Source organism: Phalacrocorax aristotelis, chromosome 14 (genome assembly GCF_949628215.1).
Source record: "Phalacrocorax aristotelis chromosome 14, bGulAri2.1, whole genome shotgun sequence".
NCBI classification, from domain to species: Eukaryota; Metazoa; Chordata; class Aves; order Suliformes; family Phalacrocoracidae; genus Phalacrocorax; species Phalacrocorax aristotelis.
The window spans coordinates 3,835,104-3,861,800 of NC_134289.1; the positions used below are offsets into that span (position 1 = coordinate 3,835,104).

General features: G+C 51.6%; 1 protein-coding gene across 4 annotated transcripts in view; it reads left to right on the forward strand.

The window, feature by feature from the left end:
- The first annotated feature begins 901 nt into the window (after positions 1-901).
- Positions 902-26,697, forward strand: part of ADAMTS14 (ADAM metallopeptidase with thrombospondin type 1 motif 14) — a 39,856-nt gene continuing 14,060 nt past the window's right edge. For 2 of the 4 annotated variants that reach the window (XM_075109346.1, XM_075109344.1), the window contains exons 1-8: positions 902-1,392; positions 1,830-2,251; positions 9,545-9,701; positions 10,924-11,120; positions 18,825-18,908; positions 20,660-20,816; positions 25,798-25,903; positions 26,079-26,222. In XM_075109346.1, coding sequence (XP_074965447.1) covers positions 1,320-1,392; positions 1,830-2,251; positions 9,545-9,701; positions 10,924-11,120; positions 18,825-18,908; positions 20,660-20,816; positions 25,798-25,903; positions 26,079-26,222 — 1,340 coding nt within the window. In that variant the 5' untranslated portion in view covers positions 902-1,319. The remainder of the gene's footprint in view (positions 1,393-1,829; positions 2,252-9,544; positions 9,702-10,923; positions 11,121-18,824; positions 18,909-20,659; positions 20,817-25,797; positions 25,904-26,078; positions 26,223-26,697) is intronic. The other 2 variants (XM_075109345.1, XM_075109347.1) reach the window with 2 other exon arrangements.

The following is a 26,697-nucleotide window of genomic DNA, read 5'->3' on the forward strand; positions in this document are numbered from 1 at the left end:
TCTGCAATGAAAATAAGCGATGAGAGAAGCCCCTTTATTGCGGTGTTGGATTTGTTGGAATTTTATTTATTTTTTAGGGGACTACCTAATTTATGTGCCCCTCGTAAGGGTGGTAGCGAGAAGCCTGATGAAGCATGGCACATGCTGAACTGTGTGGCTCCCAGCAGCAAAGCTTTGGTGATGCCCTTTGGAAAACCCAGGTGGTGGTGATCCTTAGGAAGCTGGCAACACAGCACCCAGAAACAAAGCGCTGATCTCATGCGAGCGCCTTCTCCCATCATATCTCTTCCTACAAACAGAGAGGAGGAGGAAAGAAAGTCATCCCAGATGTTTCTAAACAGGATGTTTACCTACACCTCAAGAGGCAGCAGCTGGTTTAAGTGCTGGGAGCAGATTTGGCTCTCCCTACGGAGCTCCTCCCTGCGAGGTCCGGCTCCAGCCTGGGGCCTGGGCTGGGTTTTGGGGAGAACCCCAGGGCAGGGAGGGAATGGGCAGAGCAGGGGGGCTCCGGCTCCGGGAGCCTCTCGCCTTTGTTCGGGCAGGGCTGGAGGCGAGCGGGGGAGGCAGGGAGGAGGCTGGGGGGAGAAGCAGGGGGGTGCGGGGGGAGTCTGGGGGTGGAGGCTGGGGGGAGACTGGGGGTGGAGGCTGGGGGGAGAAGCAGGGGGGTGCGGGGGGAGACTGGGGGTGGAGGCTGGGGGGAGACTGGGGGTGGAGGCTGGGGGGAGAAGCAGGGGGGTGCGGGGGGAGACTGGGGGTGGAGGCTGGGGGGAGAAGCAGGGGGGTGCGGGGGGAGACTGGGGGTGGAGGCTGGGGGGAGAAGCAGGGAGGGGCAGAGGAGGAGGCTGCGGTGGGGGCGGGGGGCAGGGCAGGGTGGGAGACGGGGGGAGAGGCTGGGGGGGAGGCTGGGGAGTGGGAGGGCTGGCAGGCCGGCCCTGGCTGTCCGAAAAGGTTTGGGTTGGTTTTCTTTTTAAATCCAAGAAAAGAAAAATGTAAAGGCAACCCGAGAACTTTATTTTTTTATAGATGTAAGAAAAAGTAAAGGGAAAAATTTTAAGAAGAAATTAAGAAAAATAATTTAAAAATCCCCCAAACGCCCACCCCTTCGCCGAGACCCTGCCCCCGGCCCGCCCCACGCCGCGCTCGGGGGCCGTGGGGGCGCAGGACGGCGTCTCCCGGCCCCCCGGAGGCGGCAGCGGCGGCGGGAGCGGCCCCGGCGGCGGCGGCGGCGGCGGCGGCGGCGGGGGGAGGCGGGCACCGGGCGCCGCCCGCCCCGCAGCCCGCCCGCCCCGCAGCCCGCCGCGCCGCGCCGCCGGCCCCAAATGGATTATCTGCGGCTGGTGCTCTCCTGCCTCGTCCCCTTGCACGGCTGCCTGGCCGCCGGCAGCGCCCCAGGTACGGCCCCTTCCCCGGGGGGGAGGCGGCGGCGGGCGGGGGGGGGGTCCCGGGGGTCGAGGGGGGTTGTTTTGACAGGTGGCTTGCACCCCGGAGGATGGGGAGAAGCGAGAGGGCTGCCGGCGGAGGGGGGGGGGGGGGGGTCGGTTTCAATGGGAAACTGGGGGAGATGGAGGCTGGGTGAGAAATAGTTGGCGTGCTTGGCGTGCGAGGGGCACGTCAGCCCGAGTTTATTCTGCTACGTTTGACGCGCCTGGTTAAAACTACAAAGTTGAGCCGCGTCGGGAGAGAAAAGCAGTTTTTAGGCTTCTCACGTTCCAAGCAGGGTTGGCCAATGGGCTCCCCAAGTTGGGTTGGCCACCGACATCCCGACGCGTGAGCGGGATGCTCCGGTGCCGTGCCCGTCGTCGCCAAGCTCTTTCTGTCTTCTCTCGCAGAGCTGCTCCTGTCCGGCAAACTCAGCGAGTATGGTGTGATCGTCCCCTTCAGCGCCGATTGCCGGGGTCGCTTCCTCTCGCACGTGGTGTCCGGCGACGCGGCGGCGGGGATTGGCAAAGCTGCCTGTCCCCCGGCCCCGCGCCCGCCCCGCCGCCGCGTCCCCCGCAGCCCCCTGGATGAATCCCCCCAGCGCCACGGGGCCGGCGGGCGCTTGCTCTACTTCAACGTCACGGTTTTCGGGAAGGAGCTACACCTCCGGCTGAGGCCCAACCGGCGGCTGGTGCCACCGGGCACCGTGGCTGAGTGGCAGGAGGATTTTGAGGTGCTTTTCCGGGAACCACTCCAGCAGCGGTGCCTTTTCACCGGTGACATCTCCGGCATGCCCGGCGCCGCCGTGGCCATCAGCAACTGCGATGGACTGGTAAGCTTGAGGCCAGTGGGGCAGTTTGTGAGCCATGCTTGTGTTTCGGTGCGATTTTCTTCTAAGAGGTGGATCGCAGCGTCCTGAAACCTGATTTTGTGGTGATGCGTTAGGTGGCTGCACCGTATGTTGCCCTTGACCGGCTGGCTGCGGCGGGTTCCCTTTCCTCACGTGGCTTGCGGCGTAAGCAGGGCAGGGTACTGCCCGTGCGAGCGCTCTGTTCTTCTGCTATATATGCACTAATGTAGCTATATTTATTTAAAGGGGTTGAAAAAATTGCCTGTCCCGTGCCTGAGCAGCCCAGGTCCTGCCCAGAGGCCGTGTCAGAAGCTGTTACGCCCGCGGGCCCTGCCCTGCCTCTGGGACGGGTACCCACGCTGCCCGTGATGCTGCTCCATCTTCACTCACCACCACGGGACTGCTTCAGGAACTTTTTCTCCGCATCTCCCATCTCGTAAATGAGGCTGAGTGAGCTCAAGCGTCTCCCGAAATCACTGTTAGCATGCGGTCCTACTCCCGCTAAGCATCTTTATGGGGGAGGACCTCTTTTTTCCTTCTGATAGCTGGCGTGCTCAGAGCCTTTTGGCTTGCTTAGTGCAGGGTGAGCACAGTTCAGCATCGGCAACTTACTGCCACAGCGCTCAAATTACTTAAATGGCTCTGTTACCTCCTCATCCCCAGCGTCTGGTCTGCCCGTGGGTTTCCTACCTTTGATACTCTTGAGGAATTTCATAATATTTTTTTTTATACCTTGGGCCCACTGCCCTTCGAATTTCCTTTGAGCTAATTTAGTTCTTGTTTTAGGTGCCAGCATTTGCTGTTTTCCCCTGGTACCACTTAGGTTACTCCTGGGTTGGAATAAATGTCTTATTTTGCTTTTTTTTAAAATATATTTCTTTTTTCGGTTGTTTTATTCTGGGAGTTCCTTAGCCAAATTTGGCTGCTAGCACAAACAATTTGGCATTCCTTTCTTTTTATATAGCGCCTGGTGTTACTGTGCAAGCAGAAATGATAGAGCAGCACAGCTAGAAATACGTACTGTGCTTACATATAGTAGTTTATATTTTTTCTGCCAACAATTTTAGCACATAATCTACACCTTTTGAAGCATCTTTTTTGGAATCGGATGAAACTGAAATTGCAGAAATTTCTCCGTGACATGGATTGTGCTGGGGCTGGCGAATTTGGGCAGGCGTGAAAGGTTTAAAAGTGTTTCCTATAGCTCCAGCAAGCAACTAGTAGTGCTGCATCTGGAACGAAAACCTGATTTTTGAGCGTGCAGGTTGCGCTGCAGATATAATTCCCGTCGGCATTGCGAGCTCAGGGATGCTGGAAGCAGTCGGCAGCTGAGTCCGCGTCCCGCCGCGGCCGGGAAGCAGCGAGGATGGCGTTGGGGTGTTTCTTTTTCCCGGAGCCCACTCTACTGTTAGGGTCCATCTCAAGTAGGCTTTAGTTTAACTTTTCCGGGCTTTTCTAGGCTTAGCCCCAGGCTCTCCCATCTCAGCCCCTTGCACGCCTTCTCAGGCAGGGGCTGTCATTATTGCTTTTGCCCTTGTTCCAGCCATCCCTGGCCGCAGGTGGTAGCAGCGATGCTAGTTTAGGGTGTAGCTTGTACTGCAGGTTGCTTTTGCGTGTGGATTTACGCAGCCATACCTGTCTTGCCATCCATGGTACACCCAAGCCTGCTCTTTTAAGCTCATGTAAAGGAAAAAGTGGCTCTTCCCCCAGGATCAGCAGCTCAGGGCGCTTGCTTCATCCCTCTTTACCTTCATTAACCCCCGACGAGGCCAGCTCTGCGGGAGCTTTGCGGGGTGGGATTAGCCGAGATGCGTTGTGCTGATGCACGGGGCTTCGGTGGTTTGCAAACGCTGGGGGCTTCTGCAGGGTGGTTTTGGTGTGCCCCCGTTTCCGAAGCTGTCCAGGGACACGGTGTTAGCATCGTGGTTGCCGATGCGTTCTCGCAGATGGTTTATTTCTTCATGTAGAGCTGCAGCAGCTCAAGGGGAGGGAGAAAAAAATGACTTTTTTTTTTTTTTAAAATCTTCCTGCAATGCATTTATTGCTCCATGGCCAACAAATAAATGCCCTGGCCTCAAGCAGCAATTTCCCATCATCCGGCAAAGCACATGTGGCGATTGCAGGCTGGGGGAGGAGGTCAGGAGGACAGAGCCTGAGCAGGGGCTCTGCTCTGCGCCTGATGAAGATGATTTTGTGACACCGCCAATGTAGCAGTTGGTTTCTCTCTTTCATGCGTTTTTTTGGCTGCTGTATATTGCTGTATGGTCCTCTGGCTTAAGTTAGTCTGACGGCTTCTATCTGCTCAGGGTCCATCCTCTTTGGAAGAGTTGTGAGACCAAAAGGACCCCAAAAAAGCAGTGAAAAGAGCTTGGTTTAGCAAATGGAGCTAGAAACAGAACCGAAACGCGGTGACAGGCGGGGATGGGAGGACGGTATTTATGCCCATGCTGTACCTCCAGCATGACCCGGCAGAGAAGCAGCAGAGCATCTGCGAGGGATGTACGTGGTGGGGACCATCGTTAACATCATGCTAGACAGGGACTAACTTCACGTGGGGCGCACCGGTTTTCGGTAGCTTTGTTGCTCTTTGATACGCGTGTTCCCTGGAATCGCTGTGGACTTTTTCTGGAAGTTATCCACGAGCTTCCAAAGGGGATTGCGGCTTTTGCATCCCAGCATAGCGTGTGTGGGAGGCACAGGACTGCGCTTGGCCGCTCGTTTCTGGTCAGAGGAATTGTTCTGGGATGCTGCGGATGAAGGCTGTGTACACAAAGAGATCACGCTGTGTATAAGTGGAGACTGAGATTACAAATACTGAAGGAAAAAAAACCCCAGTTCTTGAAACAGAGTACACATGAAGTCTTTCCGAAGTCCATATTTAGCCATGGAAGTGAGCTGATTTTTTTTTCACAGACGCCAAACCCATGGCACCTTCCACAGCTGTTATTTGCTGCAGGCATCCACGCGTGAAAATCCGGCCTTTTTTTTTTCCTCTGCAAGGGTGTCTCGTCCCAGGGTGGGAAGATGCTGTCATCCATAACATAATTTCAAAGCTGATCCAAGCCACCAAATTCCTAACTGGTAAAGTAGCATTAGTCAGAAATCTCCCCCGGCAGATACATCTCACTGCAGTGAAGGCATCCCATCTTTCCACGCCGTCTTTAGCAGCACGCGGTCAACCTTGCTTCTTCGTCCTTTGCCGGTTGCAGAGATGGGTGAAGGATTATTGTCTGTGGGCACTGCATTTGCTTTTCATGGCTGTCTTTTCCTCGCTGCACTCTGGGGTTATTTGCACCAAATGCCAATGTGCTGCAAACTGTAGAGCCAGCGTTTTCCATCCCTGGCGGCCTGGCCTGCTTTGGATGGGTGGCAGCAGATAAGCAGAGCACAAAAGCCCTTAGGAACAGTAATTAATAGGGAATGAAGAGAGAAACATGCCCCATAACGATGCCTCTGTGTAAAAAGTATGGATTTGTCTCCCAGGATCTTCCCTGCAGCTCTTGAACTGTAAGGTTAATTTTGGGAAGAAAAAAGGTGCTGATTTAAATGCCTGGAGCGTTAGATGTCTCAGTCTTTTGCTCTCAATGGAAGTGGAACAAACGTGTCTGAAGGTGGTATTTCCCCCCCAACTTCACTGGTGGAAAGCACTCTCTGCGTCCTGCTTAGCACCTTGCCCGAGTTTGCAATAGTAGACGGCGTGCCTGGTAAAGAACATGGAGTGAAAGTCTCAGTGGTTAATTACCTTGCTTAATTCAGCGTTCCCCCCCCCCCCCCCCCAAACGCCAATGAGCTTGCAGATGGAGAGGTACCAAACCAGTGACCGAGCACCCCTGGGCCATGCCCTGGCGCCATGCACACCGTGCTGCTGCCAGGTGCGGTCCAGGTCTGTGCAGGGCAGACGCATCCCTCTACAGATCCCCCCGATGCCCTGGCTGAGCGATCTCTGGATGCAAGTGGCTAGCGACGGTGCCTGTGTTCACACAGCCCGGCTTGCTGGGACTTTTTGTCCAAATTAAGTGTGAATCGCTTAGGAAAAATACATACTATGCACGCAGCTGGATTTCCCCCTCCTCGGCGCTGTTTGCTTCTCTGGCTGAGTGGAGCAGCTTTATTAATTTTTCCACGTTTCAGCTGTGTTGAAGTGTCAGAATTTCCTGAATTCCTGTGGGAGTTGGAGCTTTTTTAACCGGCAGTGATGGAGGAATCGCCTACTCGGGTGCTGGGGGGGGAGTCCCCCGGGCCAGCGGGGGCCAGTCTCTCTCTCGCATAGCCTTGGGGAGACCCAGGAGAGCTGGAAAAGAGACTTCACCCTCTGTGAGCTGGCAGAAGTGTTTGGTGTTTTCCTTAAAAAAAGAAAAAGTGTATTTTTCCTCTTTCCAGTGGAATTATCTTCAAAGGGCCATTGTCTAGTTTGAGAATTACCTTCACCAAGAGCTGCAGAAAGCATCTCATGTTAGAAATATCAGTAATGATAGTCCCACCTTGCCAGATTTCATTTGATTTGGCATTATTAAACCAAATGAAATTGGGGGTGGGAAGCACGTGGGAAATGATCATTGAGGATGGGATTGATCTCTTGGCAGGAGCCCAAGGAAAGCTTATTGGGGCTTTCTGGGTGGCTTCTGGCCTCTCTTGCTGCCTCCCTACATTTAAAACCTTCCCAAAATGCTGAAATACAACTCAAGTGCTCCTTTTTAAGGCTGAGCAGGTTCGTGCATGCCTCTTGCAATGGTGGTTTTGGGTTGCTTTTTTATTTTTGCGAATGCCAAGGTGACTGCTGTGGTTTCTGTTTCATTTATTAGGCTGCTCCGATCATATGTGCACACAAGTCCTCGTGGCTGGAGTCAGCAGCGTGTTGCATCCTGCCTCTGGGAGAAAGCAGGGTCGAGAAAGTCTGGGCTGCTTTATTTCTTGAGCCATATATAATTAGTCACGAGCTGTAGAGCAGCGCAAACCTGAGTGGGCTGTGGCTTGGGACCAGGCTCTTTCATATTTTAATCCAGCCTTGCCCTGGCGCGGTGGGGCTTTCCTCCAGCCGCCTGACTCAGCAAGTCCCGGCTTTCGCTGTAAACCCATTAACTGGCTTTGGGGTGCCTCGTCCTGGGTGAGGCGCCCCGTGGCAGGGCTGTGAGGGGGTAGCGGTGTCCCAGCAGACTTCCTCCTGGGGCACGGGTTGCTTCTTCTGCTGCTGGGCTGAAATAGGATGCTGGCAGGGGTACCGTGCCGGGCGCTTTTGGGTAGCAGGCCTGCCACTTCAGCCCAAAATTCTAGCTATGGGCAAGCTGGAAGCACGTTAGTTGGTGGGAAGTCATCAGTGTAATTCATGTGTATAAAATCCAACCATGTTTGTGATGCCGTGTCAGATGCCCATCGCTCTGCCCTTCATAGCTACTTGTTTTTGTGTTAAGCAGTGGATGCCTGCCTTCTCTTATCATAAAATAGAGAGCAACGGCTTGGACCTGCTCCGTCATCATGGACTTGTCCAACCGTCACTGGGTCTGACCTGTGGACCTGTGGGTTGACTCCCTGGCTTGATCTCTGCCTCATCACCACCACCTTGCCTGGTGTTCCAGACTCTTGGTTGAACCTGGTGGTGATCGTCACCTCCTTGCCTGGGGGTGGTGGCACAAGCCCTGGATGGAGAGGTCCTGCCCTGGTGACCTGAACATCTCCTAGGGGAAGGACCCGAGATACACGTATCAAGCAAGTTGATCCTAGCACAACTGTCCGTACTTAGATTCCTCAGGAAGGAGGTAAAACAAAACCAGCCAAAAACCTGCTTTCCAGAGGAGTTAAGCAGCTAATAAAACCCAAGTGGAGCAGGAAATTTGATGAAGTCTAACAGAGCCAGGTTGGCTGATGCCATGACGAATGCAACGTTACGTGAATGCAAAGAAGATCCAATGACCCAGGCGGGCTTGGAAGAGCCCCAGCTTTGCCTGGCTGTTTACAGAGCCCAGCTCACGTCTTAGTACCGCTCTGTGCAAAATACATATATATATATATATATATATATATATATATATATATATATATATAAAAATTTTCATTTTATTTGATGAAAACAGTTCCAGTACCCTAGCCCTGATGAGGACTCCAGTAGGTACATGCTGTCGAGGGCTTTGCTATAAGAACAGATCCATATGTTCTGCCTGTGCTTTCCAGGCAGCTATTCAACAGGCAGCGCTGGAAGAAGGAGCGTGCGCGATGGAGGGAGCTGTGAAAAATGCTGGGCTGGGCAGGGCGGGGGGCTGCCTGTGGGATGGAAGCCAAATCCTGGTGATCCTTTTGCCTGCCCGAGGTCCGAGTCGGGCGGTGCTGCAGGGTATGAGTGCTCAGGCTGATGTCAAGGGGGGTTTGGTGGGAGCTTGGTGTTAATTAAGAGCAGGTTGGTCGCCAGGACAACATTTCCAGCGATGTTTGCCCTCTCATTCATCTTCTCCTTCTTTGGTAGGTGGAGTCGTAATGCCTTCCAGCTTCTCTTCTTAAGGGATTCCCTTGCGTTAATTCCCAAACACTTCACAGGGCAGAGACGATGGTTTCTTTTCCTTCCTTCGTGCTGTCACTGCAGTTAGCAGCATCAGTGAAATGGCTGATTTCCTCCCCAGCACCACGGGGATGGGGGTGAGGATGAGGATGGGGACGATGCAGGGAGGCGAGGTGGTGTGGCAGCCCGTGCAGCTTGTGTCCTCTGACGTGCAGGGTTAGGCAGAAAATCTCATCACTGATGAGAAGGAACGGAGTTTCCTAGCCATATAAACTTGAATTGTCCCAAACATTGGCCCGAACTGGTGGCTTTAAACCTTCAAACATGCTTACAAATAACAGATGATGATCGCATTACAATATGCAGAGGATGCCACAAGTTACAGCCCTTGTGTGCTTCAGGCTGCTGTAACATTACAGATGCCATCTTGAACGCCCTGGGACAGAACTGCCCAAGGCTTAGAATATTAGAAGTTGCAAGGTGTTCTCAACTTACTTGAATCGTGGCCAGTCTGGGTTTTTTTTGGGGTTGGTTGGTTCCCCACCCCCTTTTTTTTCCCCACCTACAGGAGAAATTAAGGATCATCATACATGGAGAGGGTAATGAATCCATCCCAGCGTCATGGAGTAGCAACAAGACACCCAGTTTACGTGGGATGCTTTTTCCCCCTTGCATTCGTGCGTGCTCTGCATCAGTCTTTAATGAGTATATTGAGTGTGTATGTACACGTATGTGTGTATAAAAACACACTTTCCTTTCCCCTTTCTTTGTTTCTTTGTGGAGTCCAGGCTGGCCTGATTCGGACAGACAGCAATGAGTTCTTCATTGAGCCCCTGGAGAGGGGGCAGCAGGAGACGGAGGAGCACGGGAGGGCCCACGTGGTGTACCGCCGGTCGGCCATCCGGCAGGACGGTGCCAAGCCACGCCAGGACCTCCATCCCGAAGGTAGGGGCTTCTGGAATCTAGCCATCCCCAGCAACTGATAACGGCTCTTTCATTTCTTGTGGGGGGAGGATTTCTCCTTCCACTTGCCCTCTGGCTCACACATCTCGCCCTATGGCTGTGAGAAGAAAAGAAAGAAAATGCTGGGTTTTTGCTGGGAACGTTGAAATTCATCCAAATTTGGTTGGAATTGGATGAGTTATATATGAGTTAGTCTTCCGCTTCCTCAAAGAGGAGGAGTCTTCTCGGTGGGTGTGATCAGGCCCATGGATGATCACATTGGCCTTGGGGTGGGAAGCAGAGTTGGGACTCATGAGTGAAGAGGTCAGGAGGAGCCAGACTTGGTCTGACTCGGCTGCTGACTGTGGCTTGGAGATGTAGGTGCCGCAGTCTTGTTTTAATAACCTGTATGTTGTGAACTGTGGCGTTGATTTGACTTTTTGACAGATGGTAGAAGTCCTTCCTTTTCCCAGCGATCATAATTAATTTTGCTCTTCTAGTGCCTTGTCCTTTTTTTTTTTTTTTTCCCCCTTCTTCTTTGCCTTGAAGGAGAAAATGTGGCTTTTTCTTTTTTAATAGCATCACTTAGCTGGGTGCTGCACTCTGCGCATAAATCGCCGGCTGACGTCCTCTCTCACCTGCACAAAGCCCAGCGCACCCAGAAGTGTTTACAAGCGTGGGGTCAACGTTGTGCAAAAGCACTCCGTAAACCTATTTATATTCATGCAGAGGCGTTAGCTTTCCCCGGTGTTTATTCACCTCTTGTGGCACCGTAATCGGCTCCCCGATTTTTACAAAAAGTTGCAAATTTTTCCAGGGTGCGCTCGTTGCTCTTGTAGCATCGCGAATGGAATGGCAGCTGAGGGCTGCGAAGGCACTGCCGGGTGATGGGGTGGAGGATGCTCTGGCCGCAGCTATCTGCTCTCAAGGAGCAGCCTCCAGCTTCACATGCGTCCTCCCCGGCTATCCACCACCTCCCCAGGTGTCCCACCACTACCCAGCGGACAATGTAGGACCGTAATCGCATAGATATGTCTCTCAGTGCTGGTGCTCCCAGTTCAGAGCCATTTCCCCACCGTAGAGCAAGCTGGATCAGCGATCCGGTTGGCGTTAAATATCCTATTTTTTTTTTTCCCTGCTCAATTTATATATTTTTTGGAGTGTCACCATGGTGTCAGGTCACCTCAATGGCTGTTTCTCTTTCTGCCCCCTGTGCTTTGCTCAGTGACCGGCGTGCAGGTGGGCGATCTCCCCAACTCCCTGGAGCTGATGACGGAGCGGCTGGGGGACACGGAGCGCAAGAGGCGCCATGCCAGGAAGGACGACTACAACATCGAGGTCTTGCTGGCAGTTGACGACTCGGTCGTACGCTTCCACGGGAAGGAGCATGTCCAGAACTATGTCCTCACCCTCATGAACATAGTAAGGTTTGGCTTTGGGGGTCCATTGGCTCCCACCCCTCCCATGGTTTACTGCTCTTCTGATGCTGCAAATCTGTTATCCTAGAAAAAAATGAGTTGGCGGAGGGGAAACGGCTGCAGGAAAGGCTGTTCCTATGCTGGAACAGCTGGATCGGGCATTTAATAGCTGCGGCAATTGGAGCAATGGAAAGCAGGGCCCTTTTATGTTTGTCTCCGTCATGTTCCCCTGGCCAACGGCAGGGTCCAGCGGGTTGGTTGCCGTCACTCTCTCTCACCTGAGTCCAAGAGCATCTTCTGTTTCTCCTGGCCAAGACCATCTCCTCCTCATGGCCGAAATCTCAGCAAATGCTAGGAAAGAGAATGGTTGTTGATTATTTAGTATGAAATTACGATATTTATTATTTATTTTGTAATTATGATGTTTATTATTTATGTTTAATAATATTTTCTGATGGGGGAAGATTTTTATAGACTTTCAGAAGTTTTTTCATGTTCCTCGGAAAACCTGTGCACCTCGAGGATTAGTCAGATGTGTTTGAAAAGGAGTTTGTAGCAGCTTTACAGCAGCCCCGCTTCTGCACCTCTCCTCACCTGGTGGTGCGGGGCAGCCGGCGCTGATTCCCTACACCACTTTTCTTTCCTTTTTAAGATAAAAATGTATGTATTCCCTGAGTCCTGAGAGATGTGGAAGGATAAATATTTATTCGGCTAGTCATCTTGCAGGAGATTTGCTCCCCCGGCACCTGAATGTCTGCAAATAGGGTCTGTGTTCAAAGATTTCTTTTGTGCACTTTCACATTTTTGTTTTGTTTTCCATGCTTTATCCTCACCTCTATTTATTTATTTCTATTTAAGTACTCTTCCATGGTCGTGGAAAGTGTTCAAAAGGCACCATCAGCTCAGGAATAACCAAGCTATAAAGGTGCTTTTGCTTTTCGGTTGCTTGTTTGTTTGTTTCGGCATTATTTCTGCCCTGGCAGGCAGGCTCAGAGCCATATTGCCAGTAACGAAGGGGAAATGATCCACATAAGGGGTAAGGATTTGCAGGATTAGAGGCAAAGCATAACATAGCCAGTCCCAAATAGAGATGTTGGTTTTAAAAAGCAAATGCCTTCATTGAAGCATTTTATTCTCTGGTGCGTTATCCTGACGCTCGTGGTAGGACGCTCTCAGCGTCACTTAAATTCACTCTTGTAAAGTTTCTCCCCTTTGCTTATTAAATCCTTCTGCAAGGGGGGAGCTGCAGGGTTTCCCATTCTGACCCCAGGCTCTTCCCACGTTACGGGGGTCGGAGATGATGTCATTTTTCCTTTCCGATCTGGGGGGAAGGACGGTTTGAGCGCCTGGGGATTGTCAGCTCTAATCAAAAGGTTGGTTTTCAGACGCATTTCATGGTTTCTACCCCGCGGGCAGGACTTTTCAGGGAGTGAATGCGCAGGATGCTGTGCTGGGAGAAGGGAGGACCACTGTCTATTCAAATAAAGGCGGTGTTGGAGACTTTAATGAATTAAATAAAGGGCGGGGGGGGGGGGCGGGAAGCAGCATCAATAAAAGAGGGGAGAAAAAACAGGATAATGCATGCAACAAATACTTCCCCCAAGTATTATTTCCTTCTATACATTCTTTCCCCACCCCCTTCTTTCTTTCTGGTTTTTAGTGTGTTTTCTTTCCAGCTTTGCCATGACCTCTGTCCGCCTCCTCTTCCCTTGGCGCCGCCTCGTTTCCTTACCGGCTCGGATTGCCTTAAAATACCCGATTCAGCAGAAAAAAATGCTTTCTGGCCTGGATGGCAGAGGGGAGAGAGAGGAGGGTGCCGGGGGTTGGCGGGGAGGAGCGTGCTGGGACCACACAGCTGAACACTAATCCCATTAGTTAGAGGCAAGGGGAAGGAGGAGAGGCTTGGCCAGCCCTCTAACGAGGAAAGGACTTAATGAGCTGGGCTGGAGTATGCCGGGGAGATGCTGCATGGCAGCCAGCCGGGAAGGCCTCCAGGAGTTTTCCTATCAAGATACATGCCAAGCAAAAGGGGCAGTAAGCTTGGAAGTTTGTAATAAACTTCCCTGGCCTTTTCTGGGGTCCCCGTTGGGTGCTGAGGGGGCGGTGGGACGCGTACCCCTTCCTGGTGCTGCGCAGGCTCGGCTTAATGCGGCACTGCTGTAGGGTCCTGGGGCTCTCCCCAAGACACAGACCCTTTCAGTAGGAACCTGGTGTCTGCTGAAGCTCAGTGATAAATGATTTGTCATGGAGAATTTTTTTTTTTAAATTTTTTTTAAAGAAAAATAACCTTATTCCATTGCCAGAAATGTGGTTGCCAGGCTTTTCATCAAACAGCGCTGGGTCCGTCCAGAGAAGCTGACATGAGGATGACTGCTCCTTTTGTGCACCTAAGAGCTTCCCTGCAGGCTGCCTTCCCCGCTAGCTCCCAGCCTGCATTCCCAGCCTGCTGCTCCCTTCTTGGCACGGAGGCTACACAGGGGTTTTGGGTCAGGCTGAAGTGAGTGGGAAACACATCCTTTGCCATCGCTCGCTGTGCACGCTGGAGGAAGCGCATCTGAGCATACCTCATAACTCCGAGCCGAGCATCACCGTGTCCACCCTAGCAAAACCTGCCCTCTCCCTGACGCTGGGCTCTTGGGATGAATATTTGGTGATGTGGCTGGGGGAAGCCATTCGCCTGTCTTGCTTGCTGCCCACGGCAGGGGTTGCGATGCTGTCAACGCAAAATTAGCGTTCCCCAGCCACAGCGACTGCTGTGTGCGAGGGCTGAAGGGTGGGAGGAGGGCTGGGAACCAGGAGGGGATCCAGCACTCCGTAATGGAAAGAGGAGAGGAAATGTTTTGTGTCCTACTTTACTTTTCAGCCTCTTGTCATTCAGTCGGGCTCCTTGGTTTTCTTCTCTGCACTTCATGCCGTTGCGCCTGACGCTGGCTGGGCCCCGCTCAGAGGAGAACCTCAAGCCAAGCTATGGGCTCTGTTAAGCCTGGCCCTGGCATCAACGGGTTTGCTGGGGTTTTTGTAGGGTATTGCCCGTGAGGATGCAAAGGTACTTGGTGTTTTCCCATTGTTTTGGGTTACTAGGGAAACCCCGTGAGTCAGAGTCCTCTCCAGGCTGGGACTTGCCTGCCTCCCCTGTGGCACATCAGCCGAATTATTGTTCCCAAGGGCTGAGCGACAAAGAATGTGACTGAGACCCTGCGGAGGAGAGGGTGAGGGAAAAAAGTCACACCTCTGGCTTTGTTTCTAACCTGGAATTATCTGAAAGGCCAAGCCAGAGCGTGGATTGCTTGAGAGGCTGATTGCCTGAGCTCAGTGCCATTTCAGGAGGGAGGCCAGTCTAAAATAATGGGCAAATTACAGTCCTTCTGGTGCATGGGTTTGTTTTGGGTGGTTCGTGAGCCGTCTCCTTGCTAACTGATAATAGCAAAAAATACTGATGCCTCTCTTACACATGTATGTGCTTTTTCCCACCCCCCTATATAGGCTCACGTGTTTGTTGCTATGTTTTTGGGACAACACAGCCTGTTGCGTAGAGAGCTGTGATAAAATCTAGAGTCTTGCTCTGCAGAGCAAACCTCCCCTTTCCTCCATTCCTCCATATTGAAAATGTGGCTAACGTGGCTCAGCCCTTGCAGAGGGTGGTGTGCATCCCTGCAGGGAATGCAGGTGCATGTAGCAAGCCCGATAACGTGGTCATGAGGACTTTTGCCTTTGTTCCTGCCTCCTCAGCCCCAGCAAACGGGCTCGGGGTGAATCCACCAGCATGAAAATGGAGCGAGAGAATAAAAGAAAGGAGCTTAAAGATGACTTGGCTGTTCTGAGTAAGTGATCTGGGGTTTGGAAATGTCGGCTATTCCGCTGGTTTGGCAAATTCTTCTCGTGTTTCTCTCTTTTGTTTTCCTTCCCTGAAGAATGGCAAGGTCTAGACGTTGCCAGTGTGGTTTGCTGTCAAGATCTCATGTCTGGGGCTGCAGACGCGGGGCTGGCCAGGCTTGCAGGGACTTAGGTAGGCAGCCTTGCTCTCTCCCAGCGAGGGTCTCAAGGGGGGGGGGAGTGGGGCACGCGCTTTGCAAATTCACTGAGTATTTCAGAGAGGATGCATAGGGTTTTAATGTTTCTTTCATTCTTTGTAAAGCTCAGCATCGTCCCCTCGGCGTTGCAGGGCTGGGAGCTTTCGAGTTGCCTGCGGGGGCTCCTGTGGGCTGGTGGTTCTTGCTGGTTTGCTGTTAACACACAGCTAGCCTTAAGGGCTGGTCTTTTTTAGCAGAAAAAAAATCCTCTTTTAAATGAAGTAGGAGAGCATTTCTTGCCAGGTGACAGTATTATACAGGCTGGGCATCTAACCACGTGGGCGAGAGGGATAAGAAGATCTTTATCCCATCTGTCTTCAAGGATGTGGGTCCCTTTACTGGAGCCCTTTGCTGAGCAGGTATTTTCTGGAGGGATTTTCTCTGAAGGCATTGACTCGCTTAACGGCACCCGCAGGGGGGAGTTGTGCCAAGCCTGCAAACTCCTCTCCGGGCCCATTTCCATCCCCTCTGCCAGTCTGAACTAGCTCCAGGGTGGGCTGATGGGCAGCAGGCGCTGAGCCCTTCTTGATTTTTTTTTTCTTTGTTTTCTCAATCAATTATTTATATCTGGCTATTAAGGGAAGTCTGTAGCCTCGGGCAGACTGGTTCCACATCTGCTTTCTGAATTAACCGTAAAGGTTGCTGCTGAGCTGGTATCTGTTAGGTACAGATCCCTGCCTAAATGCTGCCCTCCCCTAGACAAAATAGGTGCTGGGGTTTAGGGTTAAAGCCTTTGGCTTAGAGGCTGGAGGGGTACCTAGTTCCTGCTAGCTGAAGGAGAGTGGGATTTAGCACTGCTTTAAAAGGAAGATCTAGGGGATTAAATGCCATCTTGGAGTAATACAGCTTCTTGTGCCTTAGTCCCTTAATAACCTGTTTTTAAGCTGCTCGTGGTCCTGCTGCTGTCCCTAGCCGTTTCTCTAGCAAGGCTGAGGAAGGATGTGCAGCGCTGGGAGGGTGTTGATGAGTTTAGTTGCCAATGCCTGTGAAAAGTATTGCTGTTCCCAAATTTAGGATATTTTCTTTCTCTTGGGGTAGCTAATGTCGTCTGGGGGTGCACGGTTTGGGGCAGGGAGCTCTTCTTAGACCTGGGGGCTGTTTGCAGGCACCGCAGATAAGAAGAGATGTTGCTGAGAGGAGGGCTGTGTGCTGGGTCAGCCGGCACAGAGCAAACCTCTTGCCCTGACAGCTCCTCTGCTCATGCTCCTTCCCCCCCTGGATGCGACCCTCTTCTTCTTCCGCTGGCTGGGTCTGCTGTCTGGCCGGCTGTCAAGGAGAATCCTTTCCCTGCTGCCTGCGGGGTCTGCCGAGCATCCTGCCAAAATATCCTGCGCAGCCGGGCAGGGAGAGGTCTGCGCGGCTCCCTTGGATGCTCTGAATCACGGCAAGGTCAGGCAGGGGCTTGGATGGGAGCTGTCACGGGTGGAGAGGTCGCTAAGGCAGGAACACGGTTCATCCCCGTGCATAGACAGGTCCTCGGGAGCAAGCGGCAGAGTGCTGGTGGGTGATGCCGAGGTGCTGACTGAAGCGGAGGCTTAATGGTGCTCCAGCTCCCGACAAGTGCTGGTGGTGAAGGAAAATGCGTAAAGATTTTGGAAAGTGAAGGAAATGGACATGTTTTCCCCCTCGTTCCCCTGAACTGTCCCCCAGGTCCAGCTCTCCGGCTCTTCAGGGCCATAGCATATTTTTCATTCCTCCCTCTTTCCCCCCATTTCTTGCCCTTTTATATTATCTCACACGCGACATACATTAAGGCTGGAATATTTTTGTAAAGGGTCAGACTCCTGATGCGGGACTTCTCAGATCTGCTAATGTTTTCTCCAGGATGCCAAAGTGTCCTGCATCCCAAAACGCGAGGCTGAGCATGAACCGCCCCCCTCCGGGGCGTTACAGCTCCTTGCTGGGATGGATGCTTCGTACTTTGGTGGGACTGTAGGTATGAGTGATGTTTGCAAGCTGCAGTGCTGCACGGCCTTCCTCCCGTCTGCACGCAGCTCCAAAAAAAGAGTTAGCATTGGAAGAAATCCATCATATTCTCATTATTCTTACAAAAATGCCTTTAAAAGGTACCGATGCAGTGTGATGGAGCATCCCAACCAGGATAAGCAGGGGTGAGCTGAGGATGGGCTGTGCAGCGTTATCTTTCCATGCTGCAGAAGCAATGACCCCACGGGGCTTACGGCCTCTGCACCCGAAGGGATGCATTAATGGGGATGGACTGGTGGTCTATTTTGTTGATTTTTTAAAATCAGTTTTTCTGCATTCAAAACGTGGCAGGCTCAGGACCTGCATCACCTCTGCAAAGCTCGGAGCCGCTCCGTGGGAGTATTAATTGTCATGGGGAGACATTAATGCTGGGTCTTTGGGTTTAAAAATGGCCTGAGTGGGTATTTCAAACAGAAGCACAGCCTATAAACTGGGGGGCTTGTAAAGCACTTGTGCAGTTTAGAAAATGGCAGGCTTGGGTGCAGGCAGCAGTAAAAGGGTGGTTGTCACCCAACCCTTGAGTTCAAATGTAAGCCTAAAAAAGCCAAGAGGAATGGGGAAAAAAAAGAGAAAAGGTCCATAAGCCTGCAAAGCTATGATAGAACCGAGGTAAATTATTCCTTTCTTGGACAAAGTTGAAAAGTGTATTTTAAATTAAACATTAATTCTAGTCCATATTAAAAACGGTTTTAATTTGACTTCCTCAAATTCTGCACTGAACCCCCGTTTGCGGCAGCGTTCATTTTGGGGACGTGTGGGGAATAAGAAAGTCTCGTTCTCTAAAGATCAGTGGGGTTTTTTTGGTCTGAGCTGTATTTTCACATGTCCTGTGCAGGTGGATGAAGGCGGGAGCAGGATCTCCTGCGCTTGTGTGGGTTTATGGCTGCCCGCTCAGTGCCTCTCTCGGTGGCCGGCTGTCGCCACGCTCAGCTCATAGGGACCTTTCTTGTCTGGATGTTTTCTTCTCTCGGTAGCACTTAGGAGTAGGATTTGTTTATTCATCCTAGAAACGCAGAAGGAAAAGGTTATAGCTCCTTATTTCCTTTGCAAAGTCATTTTCAATAGCCGACGTTGATAGGTATCTTATTGACTCATGAGCTCGCTCTCTTCTTGTCATTGTATTGTCTTCTCCTGGGGTTTCTGAAGCGGTAGGTCAACTTTGACTCACCGGTATAACTGAGTAATGCCCTTGCTTTGATACAATCGCTCACCGTTCCCAAAAAACCATTTTTTCTTTCCACCAAATGCAAGGGTGCTGGAGTCCAAAGCGTTTCCTTCCATCTGAGAAATTCATACTCTGAAGGGGGCAATGGCTCATTGCAAGATGCTCGGAGGTGGATGCAGCCCCCGTGGGAAACACAGGCCCTCCTCCATGCTGTTGATGGAATGGGTGATGTCACTGACCATCTGAGTCACCCATCCTGGGGAAATCTTGCTTATTCGAGCTTGGGTTTTTGACTTCATGGTTTTTACACAGGCGAAAAAGAAAAATAAAGCTGGGCCTGGGGGGAAGGAGATGAGATCTTTGCACCTGGTCTTGTGCGGTCTTGGAAAGCGGGATGGGATGCTGAACGTGGGAAGGTGGAGGACTGGAAGGGCTTGAGAGCTGGGATGATCTTAACTTCTTCTCTGTTTTATTTCCCTCCCTTTAGGTGGATGAAATTTATCATGATGAGTCCCTGGGTGTTCACATCAACATTGTGCTGGTCAGGATGATCATGGTGGGATACCGCCAGGTAAGTACAGCACTCAGACGTGGCAAGGAGGGGATGCTCTTCAGGCTGGCCCTTGCTTTTTGGCTGCTTTCTCGGCTTGAGCCCTGCCCTGCGAGGGAATGAGGGTCGCTGGAATGCAGTATAGGCACAGCAGGCAGCTGCCACTTTCCCAAGGCCGGCAAGCGTGCAGTGGCACCGTGGCTTAGTGTCTCGTCACCATAATATTTAGCACTTAGGTAAGCCCTGGCTTGGAAAAATGAGCCCGTTCAGGTCAGCCATCAAAGTCCACGTGACAACTGTGCTGAGCAGGGATGAATTTCAACCCTGATCTGGCTGGCTTCTGGAGCCTGGAGAGCCCCACAGCCATCCAGCCAAGGGCAAAGAGGGGTCCCTTGGGAGATGGCGGGTGGCTGCAATCAGCCTTTATCTGCTTGGTCTGGGGGATGGGGAAAAAACACTTGAGGCTTCCTCAGAAGCTCTAGGCAGTAGGTGATGGGACAAAGGTGGCTTCCTAAATTGGCAGGAGCTGGGTATTAGTGAGGAGAAGCCAAGGCCAGGATCTCCTGTGTCCCAGCCTTGACTCAGCAGCCCTGGAAGGCTTCGCTGGCTGTCCTGCAGCTCTTGGGTGGCTTGGGCAAAGGCAGAAAAAGCATGGGAAGGTTTCATGTGGTTTCTCAGGTTACATTTATTTTTTTAAGGCTCGTTTGAACATGGCAGCCAAAAGATTTTCTTTAAAGCAATGTGGTTTGCTGTACTTTTTGTGGCAAGCCCCTATCCTACGCATGAAGCGTTCTAGCAAGGGTATTCATGACTCAACATGGTGATGTCTGTGTGTGTGGTCCACAAATAAGCCTTATTAGGTCTTGGAGAAATACCCTGGTTGTTACGGAAATCTGCTTGGCCGGCAAAAACCCATTGCCTCCTAGAGACCCAGGGGTGAGCAGACGTTTGAATCCAGGTGAGATCTCAGCTCACCACTGTTTAGGTCTGATGCTTCCTGAGCGAGTCCTCCTGTGGCTTCTTGTCTCCCACTTCGTACTTTGTAGGATAAAACCTCTGTGGCTTCCACTTAAAGGCCAGGGGAAGGGCAGTATTTCTTACCTTTCTTACTGCTGTTGCAGCTCATCAGGTACCTACCTGAAAGCATAATTTATTTCATAGACCATAATTTATTTTATAGAGTGTAATTGTGCTAAATGGTAATCTTGAACAAAAAAAAAGAAAAAGGTGAAAGACAAGATGACTGCTATAAAACAGCCCTGGACACCTCCACCTATTTCCTGTTGGGGTTTCGGTCTCTGTGGGTCGAGTTTTACAGGGGAGCATTGCTCTGCTCATTGCTGAGCATCAGCATCCCGTGATGTGCCGACGAGGAGCCCGTGCAGGATCTGGGAATCTGAATCCTCTTTGCTTCCCAGCTGCTCTCTCCTCTTTTATCTACTGCTTCCCCGAGCACTTGTGTGACCAAAGAGTGTCATATACCCTCCTGTACCAGACCACATCCATTTGTGGGAATGATTTCCTTTTGGGGGAATGATTTCCTTTTGTGGGAATGTTTTCCTTGCTGTTTTTAAATAAAAAAAAGGCGCAAGATGCTTTGCAGATGCAAAGCAGGGTGTTGTTGCTTCTAATGATGGAGAAGCACTGCTTAGGAGTCTTTCCAACCCCAAAACTCTTGGCAGGCTCCCTCTCCCCCACTAACTTACCCATTTTTCAATTTATTTTTTATTTTTCCCTTTTTTTTGTTGTTGTTTTTTTAATTCTTTACCCAGTCAGTCAGCCTGATAGAGCGAGGGAACCCATCTCGGAGCTTGGAGCAGGTCTGCCGCTGGGCACACTCGCAGCAGCGCTCCGACCCAGAGCACGCCGAGTACCATGACCACGCTGTATTCCTCACCAGGCAAGATTTTGGTCCTGCAGGTATGCAAGGTACTGTATTTATCTCGATCAGGTATGTGCAGTTTGCTGGGGGAAAGCCAGCGAGGGGAGAGGATTTCTTGCAAACACAGTCTGTTTCTTGGCCAGCAAGGTCCAGAAAAAGGTTATAAAAATTGGTATTTTTTTAAAAATGTGAAGTAGAAGAAAATTAGAATTAATCCAGAGCATCAACCTGAACAGATTAAAAAAAAAAATCATCTTTGTTCATTCTGCCCTTACTTTGGTTTCATGCACCAATCCTCCCCCTGTCCCAAAGTGCCCTAAAGGGCTTAAAAATAATGTTAAAAAGATGGAATACCACAGGGAGCTTCATGGTGCCAATCAGTCCTTTCTGTCCTCTGGAGGACCCTTAAAACCTGGTTTTACATGGGTTGGTTTCTTGGCCCTCTTAGGACTGGACATGGGAGCATTGAGTAAACCCTGGGCCAAAGAGAAGGTCGTAAGGAGCGATGGCAATAGTCCTCTCACCGTCTCGGTGCGGAGGCTGCGCTGGCACGGTCTGAGAAGTTAGGGACCAGGCAAAAAAAATTTAAAAACTTGCAGGAAAAGCCTCTGGCATTTCCCGGCTCCATTACAAATGCAGATGCTTTGGTGGCATTATGAGAAATTACTTTTGCCAGTTCTCCTAAGCCTGCTGCCTCCAAATTGCCACCTCCTCCTTCCCACACTGGTGGCAAGGTCTGAACTTCCCATCAGGAGGCTCCCTTTGATGCCACAGACGTGCTGGTAATGTCACACTGATCTGTAGCAAGAGTCCTTCTGGTGCACATGGGAGGAAGGAGGGGTGGAAAAAGGAGTCCTGTCCTCGTCTCAGTTACCTCCCTGAAAGGGGTCCTCCCTGCAGCAGGGTGTGACCCACAGGAGACATCCAGCTGGAAGCCCTCTTGAACGTGCTGTTGGTCGTCAAAGAGCAGAGCTTGGGTGGCGCCAACAGCCTCCCAGCTGAACCATTGACCTGCCTTGGGCACTTTGTCCGGAGTCGCGTGGCAGTGTGGGTGAAATACCAGCTTTTGTTTCATTTTTCTAGACCCTTCCTGGCAAAGTGACTGTGTCCAAAGGTGTTGGTGAGAGGACCTTTTTTGGCATGTTGGCAGAAGGGGAAGACTGGCTGGACTCCCCCTTGGTGGGAAGGAGTTGTGAGATGGTGGAGTAGCCCTGCTCTAGGGATGCTCACTCCAGCTCCTTCCTGTTTTCCTTATGGATCTGGCTCCCTGCTTTTCACATATCTCCAGGAGGGATGTTTGCTTTCCGCAGAAGTCCTCATGGCTGCCGTGTCCTTGCCTGGCTGTGTTGCATGTCACAAGGTGTGGGTGCTCCTCACCCATCAGGAGCTGCCTTCTTATTGGGCTGCCGGAATAGTAACACTTTGCTTACTCTTGCCTTCTTTCCTCGAAACGATGTCCTTTTAGCTCCATATCATCCCTTTTCAGCTCAGGCCTGTATGCAATGGAAGACCTGACCACGGCACCTCCAGTACTTGCTCATGGCGTGTATGTTCATGAGTAGTATCTAAGTGGCTTGCTGAGGTGCCGGCAAATACCTGCTGGCTTCTTTAGCCATCGCGGTAGGGTGTATGTGCCAGTTGGGAAGCATCTTGCCTGCTCGGGAGGGTATGGGAAGCATCTGCCTGAAGCTGAGCTGAAGGCAGAGATGGTCCTGCCCCAAAGACCCTACAGCATAAATGAACGAGCTGGGAGAAAGGAAGCCTTTGAGGATGAAGGCCTCCAAGTCACAAGGACATAGGAGTGGAGCCTAAATGTCAAGCCCTTGCTTAGCTTCATGCCTCATCACTCCTTACAGTTGTGTGCCCAATTAGCAACGGAGACAGGGCTAAACCCGACCCATTCACCTGTGCGGTCCTCTTAGCCCAGGCTATTTCCGTGGTCCGTGCCGGCAAGTCAGCCATGCTCCATCACCACATCCCCACCAGACACGGCTCATACCTCCCCCTGTGCTGTGTCATCTCCCCTTGGCCAGCAAACCAGGCCAGTGTCTGGACTGGCGAGGCACTGGTTAAGCTGAATGCAAGTCCTCGCAAAGCGTTGCGGCCTTGTGGCGTAGCTCTTCTCTGCTGTGGGTCCAAGCTGAGCCCTAAGGAGGTTCACAAGAACTTCTCGGTGCTGGCATCAGCTCTGCTGGTGGCACCTCTTGATGGGGGTAGGAGAAGTCATGGCCAACACAGAGAGATTTTGGAAAGCTGATGTAACTGTTGCTTTGGGAGTCGAGGGAAGCTGGAAGGCAAGAAGGGGAAGGGCCAGGAGGGACGGCTGAGCTGCGCTGCCCTTGCCTATGGGTTGCAAATAAACCTCTGCTCTTCAAAGGGGAATGCCTCTCGGCGGTGGACAGATGGGTTGTAAATTATTAATTGCTGCTGAACCCTGTCTAAACCAGAAGAGAATGCCATGTTCCTCCGCAGCGGGCAGGCGCGGAGGGCTTTCTGGCCCAGGCTGAAGGATGCTTTTGCTTAGATTTAATTTGTTGCCCTGTAATCACTCATGGTTGGCCTTTGAGCAGGCGGGTGGTCCATGCAGAAGGTCAGAGAGGCTGAAAGCAGGTAGGAAATGTCCATAAAGAGGAATAAAGTGCATTTGGAGGAAGCAAGAGACTGGCTGTGTCTTGCCGGGATGGCGAGGACATGCCGCCTCTCCTGTGTGTGTGTCTGGCAAGCATCTGCAAGCCAATCTAGTCTTTACCAATGAAGTATTTTCCAGGTAGTTACTTCTGACTATCGTTCTCCTGTAGAGAACCCTTTATACTTCTTCCAGTTCTCACTGGGGTGTTATGAGCATCCACCTTTTCATATTCCTGTGTCCATCCCCTCTCCAGAGCCTCTTCAGTTGGGAATGCGTCCCATTTTCATCCTAGACAAAATATATTTGCTCTACCCTTGTACAGAAGACTTTCCACATCTTCGCAATTTCTTGTGGAAAGTTTCATGGGAGGCGGGGGGAGGGGTGGGGGGGCAGAATCTTTTAAAGTTATTTATCCAGGATTTGACTTAAACCCGATTATCTGAATCTTTCTCTCAAGCTCTTAGTTTGGCCTGTTACCTTTTCCTTTTGAGTGCAGGGCCCACTAAGCATGTAATTTCTCCGCTCTCTTGAGGAGTTTTAGTTTATTTGTTCATAGGAGTACATCTCATTGCCCACTTGAATATGGGGAAGAAGAAAAACAAACACTTTCCCCAGTAAATAAAACCCCAAGTGTATTTACTGAAGCTGCTCTGAGAAGATCCTTGTCACTGTGGACGTTTCTCTGAAGTCACGTGGCGCTTTTCAGGCAGAAGCGAACTTGCTCTGCATGTAATGAGAATCGGGTATTTAATTAATCTTGGGCTTTTTTGCTTGGCAACTTGGGTTCACCCGACTTCTCCTTCACTTGGAGCACAGGCAAAAATGCATCTATTGCTTCCCACAAAATACCGCGTGAGTGAGCCTCTCAAAGGTTTGTGTCTGGGCTTGTTTTGAAAAATTCAATTATTCTGACACGAGAAGTTTCTTTTAGAAGTTCCAGTGCAGGTGGACACCCTGGAAAATCTCCACTCAGCTGATAAATATTGAGGGAAATGCTCGCCCCAAACCCGCTTGCTTTTGCCTTCTGCCTGGGGTGATGGTAACTTCTGGGTGTCTGGCGGTGCAGCAGCAACCCGTCCCTTGTCCCGTCAGGCATCCAATCCTCTCAGTACAGCCACGAAGTCAATTACTGTTGACTTTAGGGCAGAGCTGTAGGAAACTTTTTATTTTTGCTTTAATCTCTTGTCCTTGGCCAGCTGCATGGTGCCGGGAGCCACCCGCTTGTTCAGCTTAGGAATTAAGCTGAGTACAATCACATCGTTCTTCTCCACCCTCTTCCTGGGCGATTAATCGCGAGTCGCTGGCTTGGTGTGGAGCAAGTGGCACACAAGGGTGGTGGCACGTGGGCTTGGTGGACCCTATATTTTGGCTGGGGTGTCTGCAGGAGGGCAGGTGTAGGGGTGTGCCTCTACCCTCAGCTCATCAGCACCCCTCTCCTGCTCAGCTCAGCCTTCCTCTTGGCTCACTGAGCTTTCCTCTTCGAGCATCACTGTCCCCAGGGCAGAGTTATCCAGCATGGTCCTGCCCTGCTTTTGCCTCTCGGACCTGTAAGTCCTTCCTTCACTAACTTCCTTTCCCTTGATGCCAAAAAGGGTCAGTCTTTAAAAAAACAAAAGACAAAAAAAAATCTATAGAAAAATTTTGAAAGTAAATTCTAGAAGGTGCCAAGGAATTAATTGAATTGGGCAGAAAGGATGTGAGAAAAAAGGAAAATAAACCGAAATAAAGATGATGCATTGCTGGATGGGTAGGGGGAAGGCTTCCCTGCCCACAGCTGCCCCACTGCACTGCACTTGATCGAGGGCTGGGGGCTGGGGAGGTGCATGGTCCTCCCCGGCTCTGTCTGGCGGGGGGGTGCCCCCATGCCTGGGGCTTGTACGGGTGCATGTGTGGGAGCATGGCGGGGGTCCCCTGTAGCCTGTGGTGAGTGAGGCTGTATTTTTGGTGGGGCTCTGGGGGACATGTCATGCCTTTCGTTCTCTGTCTTCCTTTCTTTTTAATGTTTTTTTAATAAAGAAGAATGCGGGGATGCCATTTCTGGCCTGGGAGGCAGTGGTCACCGACACTGCTAAAGCATCCGTGGGTCCCTTGGCTGCCCTCTCGCTGACCCAGGTGCGTTGGCGTGAGGGCAGAGAGATGCTGACGAGCCTCAGCGTAACCTCAGCCTGCTTTTGGCACTGGCAGCCGGGATGGTCATACTGGTGAGCAAGTCCTTGGGCTGCCATCCAAGTGACTCGGGCAGCTCCTCCTCTTTGGTGCCTTCCTCTTCTTCTCCTGTTGCAGTGAAGCCAGGCTGTGGGTTTGTTGTTGGTTTTTTTTTTTTTTTAATTTTCTACTTTCTCCCCCCCCTCAAAGGTTTTCTCTCTCCTCCCTCCCTCTCCCCTTCTCTCTTGCCCCAGGCTACGCGCCGGTGACAGGGATGTGCCACCCACTGCGCAGCTGCACCCTCAACCACGAAGACGGCTTCTCCTCGGCCTTTGTCGTTGCCCACGAGACTGGCCACGTGTAAGTCAGGGGGGCAGAGCTGGCCGCACCCTTCAGTGCGTGGACAAGTGTGGTTGGTGCCCCTTTCTCTGCAAAAGGGGCTTCCCGCTGGCGCAGGCGCGCTCGCCGCCGCGGCCTGAAAGGGCTGGTGTAAATCCCCCTCGGAACCTGACTTTACGCTGACTTTTCCCGCCAGGTTAGGGATGGAGCACGACGGCCAGGGCAACCGCTGTGCCGACGAGACTAGCATGGGGAGCATCATGGCGCCGCTGGTCCAGGCTGCCTTCCACCGCTACCACTGGTCCCGCTGCAGCAAGCAGGAGCTCAACCGCTACATTCAGTAAGTCAATTTTAATGAGGAGGGGATGTTCTTCCCTTCAGACGGCGTGGCTGCCTGCGTTTTGTACCCAGCAGCTCCTGTGTGAGGCAAGCCGTGGTCAGGTCCCCGTTGGGATTGCTTCTTTTGGCCAGAACAGCAAAAATGGGTCCTTGGGAGGTTGTTTTCCCTTTTTCTTCTATTAACAGCTTTGGTTCCTTGTACAAGTCTGAACTGGTTTTGGACTGTGGAGGCTGGAGACAAATAGGAGCCTGATAAAAAACGGAAGAGGTCAACAGAGCAACTGTTTGAGGATTTCTGCTGGTGGAGCCCAGATCCAGATCTCAAATATTTTTGCCATTTGCTTTGGGCAGCCTGTGTGGTTTAGGCTATAAAATGTTTCGTGCTGCCTGAAAAAAAAAGGTGTAGAAAGAAGTCAGCAGCTTTCTGTGCATCAGGGCCAAGGAGTAGCAGGAAAGCAGTGGTGGTACCCGCTAGT